General features: G+C 32.3%; 1 protein-coding gene across 2 annotated transcripts; it reads right to left on the bottom strand.

Moving 5' to 3' along the window:
- Positions 1–1,444: 1,444 nt before the first annotated feature.
- LOC132800070 (chaperone protein dnaJ 15-like) lies at positions 1,445–3,891 on the bottom strand. 2 transcript variants are annotated; one of them, XR_009634963.1, is made up of 5 exons: positions 3,777–3,890; positions 3,597–3,701; positions 3,393–3,443; positions 2,535–2,639; positions 1,445–2,129 (listed from the first exon to the last, which is right to left on the bottom strand). XR_009634963.1 is itself a non-coding variant. In XM_060812979.1 (4 exons), exons 1-4 carry the CDS (start codon positions 3,828–3,830, stop codon positions 2,601–2,603), a joined length of 249 nt encoding a protein of 82 aa, XP_060668962.1. In that variant the 5' UTR covers positions 3,831–3,891; the 3' UTR covers positions 2,146–2,600. The 2 variants fall into 2 exon arrangements, 1 of the variants encoding a protein (XP_060668962.1); XM_060812979.1 differs by lacking the exon at positions 1,445–2,129 and having other exon boundaries at positions 2,146–2,639; positions 3,777–3,891.
- Positions 3,892–5,137: the final 1,246 nt, after the last annotated feature.

Below are 5,137 nucleotides of genomic sequence, written 5' to 3' on the forward strand. Positions count from 1 at the left end.
CAATTCAAAACATACTAAGTATCTACTTCTGCAATCGTAGAATCTTTGTTGGAAGGTTTAACTATAATCCTGAAGCAAAAGTAATGAAAAAATACAAATACATTTTTAGTAAATGAGTACAGAAAATAAGCCAAACAATTATGTTATTAACGCCTACTGAAATAGCATTTTAAATACAAATACAAACATTTTCAGTAAATGAGTAAAGATAAAATAGGAATGCATTTTATGTAAATGAGTACAAATGCTGTTTAAGGAAAAAATGTTGCCATATATGTACACATATTTATATTTATAACACACCCTGTGAAAGCTGATAGAAGGCACGAGCTGCTGGATAGAGAAGACAAACGAGTTTTGTAGTTGGTTAATTTTTTCCCTTTCTGACCATGTAAATGTTATTTTTTTAATACAATATTGACTAATTAAATTCTTATTCGTAGGCTAATATATATATATATATATTTATTAATTAAATCGATCCATTGAAAGGTCTAATGCTCTAAATTTGACCTCGATATCATCTTTCTGTGAATTCAAACAAAACATTTTTGATTCATTTTTATAATATTATATTTAATTTTTTGTTCATAGTTTATAACGCCTCCTTTGTTCGTACCAATTCATACTTTTTCCTCACTACTAGTATTGTGCTAAGGCTAAGTCATTATTTGATTTTGACTTTATCTATCACCTATACGTAAAGTATATTTTAGGAAATTTTTTTCGTAAAATTAATTAACAAAATTAATATGAAGTATATTGTATTTATTTTTTGGCTTAGTTATTAAGCCATTTATGTTTACTGTTGGGAGTTCATGATTTCAAAACATTAAGATGGAAAAAATTTATTATAAATGATAAAAAAAATTATGTAAAGAAGTAGCATAAAGCCAAATTATGTATATATATATATATGTATATATATCCACATACCAGGTAATCGTTAACTCCGATCTGCAGAAACGTACAATTTAATTACATCCTTTTGAAGTGTATGGGTTCCACAATGAAGATTTTCAGATGATGTAGGGAGAGTGAACTGAACTGAAGAGATTTTGGGATTTTCTGCAATGTTCGTCAATGCAAAGAAAGAAGGTTGAAAGGTACCTGACCAACAAAAGAGAAAGAGAGAGGAAGACACAGTATACATTTAATGTGGTAGCAGGGACAGTAAAAGAGAGGGACAGAAGTTAATGAGGGTAGATAGAAATGAGAGATGGTCAAAAAAATTGTTTTAATATTATCACCTGTATTCAAGACAGTCAATGAGAAATGGAAAACTGTTATTTTTATTTTACACTTTCATATCCATGTATTTAAATAGTTTACAAAAGCCAGACAATTAATTCCCTCCTAACAAGTCTCATTTGGACATACTACCATGGAGCCGTTCATGTAAAAGTGATTGATACCATCCATTTAAATTATCATCCTTCTTATTTATTGCTTCTCCACGTATCAAATAATATGGAGAATTTAATAATGAAATTGGATCCTTACACATCATATTGACACGAGAATCAAGTACAAAAACTAAAAACAAAATCTGAATTAGCAAGAGGAAATTGTACAAGTGTTTTATGAATTAAAACAAGAGAATACACCTCCTAGAGAATATTACAGCTCCTAGAGAATATTACAGTTCCTACAAAAGCCTCTGTTGGTATCAATCCCAACTTGACCCAATGTTCCCCATCAGAAATGGAAAGGCTTGAAATTGTCACAGCAATTAAACATCAGTCATGGTAGTCAAGGATCACCTGCTGACAACACGATTAACTGTTGGTTGAACAAATATATGAACCCTGCAGATAGCAACTAGCTGTCAATAAGCAAAAAATACTATCTAGTTTGCATGAAAAGAATCATGAAAAGGAAACTCCATATGAATGATAAACTTTCGGGTGTACCATTTTCCAGGGAATCATGAAAACGAAACTCCATATGAATGATAAACTTTCTAGGGGAATTTTCCCCTCCATCTCTTTATCCATAACCAGACCTTAGGAGCCCTCTGTTTCCTTTCGCATCGGCCGGATTGTAAGCGTGGAGACTGCGCGTTTTGAAGGAGATGGTGAAGAGGCGACTCAGAGAGAAAACTGCAGGGTTTTAGAGAGCCTTCTTATCTGCACAAAAATATATGAACAACATAAAATAAAAGTGAAAAATATAATGAGCACTGGGAAATAAAAACCACCATAGCTGAATATATTACCCTCGGTAGAAATGGACGTTTCTGTTAACGTATATAATGTGCAACCATGGAGTTTAAACAGTAAATTTCCCTTATGATTCTCATGTTGATAATGAAGTAAATGCAATAACTGACAGTTTGCATTAAACATTAAGGAAAACAAGAATTATACATGACAACAATAACTGATAACAACGAAAGCAGTTATATTTAATCACCAACAGCAATTATAGTAATAAAATAACTATAACTACAATTATATTAAAACACAAATAAGCGTGCAGACAATTAAATTTAATAAATAAGCAGCATTCAATAATGGAAAACACACAATTACCATCTTTAGAATAACCTCCACAGCACCTTTGCCATCACCAAGAGCTCCATCTATTTCATCAATCACCTAGAGAAAAAGTAGTAACTTCTTTCTTCTGCATACATTCTACAATAAGAAGGGTAACCATAAAAAATAATGCCAACCAAGCACTTTGGCCTCGACTCAACAGTGACAGAGTTCATCTGCACTACATCAACAAACTAAACTGTTGTATAAAGTAACCTATAACACAAAGCAATACATTGTAATAGCTAGCGGAAAAAAAAAATAAAAATAAAAACACAAAGTAACTTTATACAAAATTTCCAATCTTGAAAGAATCTAATATTCAGCAGATAAAAATTAATGCAGATCCATGTGAAAAAAAACAAAAAGGAAAAAAGAAGAAGAAGCATATATATACAAATACATACATCAGGGACCAAACCCATGGATTTCAATTTTTTTTTGGGGAGGGGGGGGGGGGGGGGTTGGTGTGGAAATTGGAAGCTGGATGAAGAAGCATTCACTTGAAAAGACAAGTTGAGCATTATTTTCACATTCACAGGTAGGTTACTAATTTTAAGTTCTACCCATGTGTGATATTCAAAATCACAATTTCACAGCCACAATTTTATGCTTTGAAAATAAATTAGAGACGCATAGTACTTAGAAATTGAAGAATATAACAGCAGAAAGTTTAACATGACAAGAGTATTACAAAACATTTCTATCAATTGTATATGATCATTGGCACTGTTGACTCCATCTATGCTTCAAATTTTTTAAACAACCATGACAGCTTTCAGAATGCAAAAATCATATGCACTATAAAATGGAAAATGGATTGGAGACACAATAGAAAAGAAGATATGGTACCTGTAGGGCCAAACCATAACCGCCATTCACATCTTGCTCGAAATAAAGTAACTGGAAAATAAAGCAATTAGATTATAAATTTAATGTCACATCAGCAACACAAAAGAAAATGCAGATGCAGAGAGAGAGAGAGAGAGAGAGAGTTCATAGTCATCAAACATGGTATATAAAAAATTTAAATGCAAAAATATGAAATATACATACCTTAAATTTGCTTTGTGCATTTGAAGTAACTCTTACTACAATACCACACTCGGCTTGTTGCTCGTTGATCGTAACACCAAAGAAATGAGCATTTTGCTTATCCACCTGCAACAAAACAAAATCAAGCAAACGGAAAATTCCAGAAAGAATGAAAGTCCATGATAACAAACATGAAAGCACCTTTCCACTAACTGATGACAGAATGGAATGTTTCCCTAGTTGGCTGTACTCCATCCAGCATCATATCATCATACATATCTCTCAGCAAGAAATGCCTACCACCACCGTTATTAAAAAAAAAAAAAAACAGAACACAACTTTCACAATTTCTCCCAAAAAAAAAAAAATTCCCAAAACCACTAAAAGAAAATCAAAATTAGAGACACTGCTTGAGTAGTTCCTCCGTCCCAATAACAATCTAAAACTTATTATTTATTTTTAAAAAAAAACTATTTCATTATTAGCGAAACAAGGAATAAAATGTCTCGGGAAAAGCTTAAGAATTTGAAAATGGAGAGGAGAAGATTACCAGTGATTGATCGAATGAGCCTCATGCTTTCCTACTTCGCTGTTTCCTACCTGTTGCTTCTGCTTCTGCTCCTAGGGCTCTCTAAAACCCTGCAGTTTTCTCTCTGAGTCGCCTCTTCACCATCTCCTTCAAAACGCGCAGTCTTCACACTTACAATCCGGCCGATGCGAAAGGAAACAGAGGGCTCCTAAGGTCTGGTTATGGATAAAGAGACGGAGGGGAAAAGTCGAAGAAAGGAAAGAAAAAACGTATAAAAAAAAAACATAAGGGTATTTTGGGATTTTAAAAGATTGGAGGGGTAGATAAAAAAAGATATGAATTGAGAGGGCAAAATTCATTAAGCTCGGTCCTATAAGGGTATTGGCCAAATTCCCCCGATAGGATTGTAGTATCAGGCCCAATAATATTGGGCTTACTGTGGGCGTGGGAATTTACCAGATGAAAAACCCAAGCATCCAATGGGAGGTTCTATATACATTCCAGTAAACATGCCTATAGATGTGGTGGGTGTGGTACCAGTAGGCCATTCTTCACATATAGAGTATTTTATTTTATTTTTATTATTTTTAATAGGGTATTATTTGAATTGCCGAATTTTGAATATCAATATGTAAACTATTAATAAATTAATATAACTTAAACAATAAATAAATGAACCTAATTAAACAATGCCATATAATTTGATATTCAAAATTTGATGATTCTATTATCACTGCATCTATTAAGTTTCATTTCTTTATTTATTTCTTTATTTTTTTAAAAATTTTCTTCCAAAGTTACTTAGACAGAAAGTGACAAAAATGAAAATTTGGAGTCTGAAAGAGAATTGAAAAAAAAAAAGAGAATTGCAATAATTGTCTTATTGCATGAAATGGGTTTGCATAATGCCATATATATGTTAATTGGTGAAACTGTAGTGTGAATAACAGTAGCAGTAAATTCGATAGATAAAGTAGTTGAACAATTTTTTGGTATGCTGCTAAGTGGTTATTTCGAGCACAAATATTTCGTT

This window comes from Ziziphus jujuba, chromosome 11 (genome assembly GCF_031755915.1).
Source record: "Ziziphus jujuba cultivar Dongzao chromosome 11, ASM3175591v1".
NCBI lineage: Eukaryota > Viridiplantae > Streptophyta > Magnoliopsida > Rosales > Rhamnaceae > Ziziphus > Ziziphus jujuba.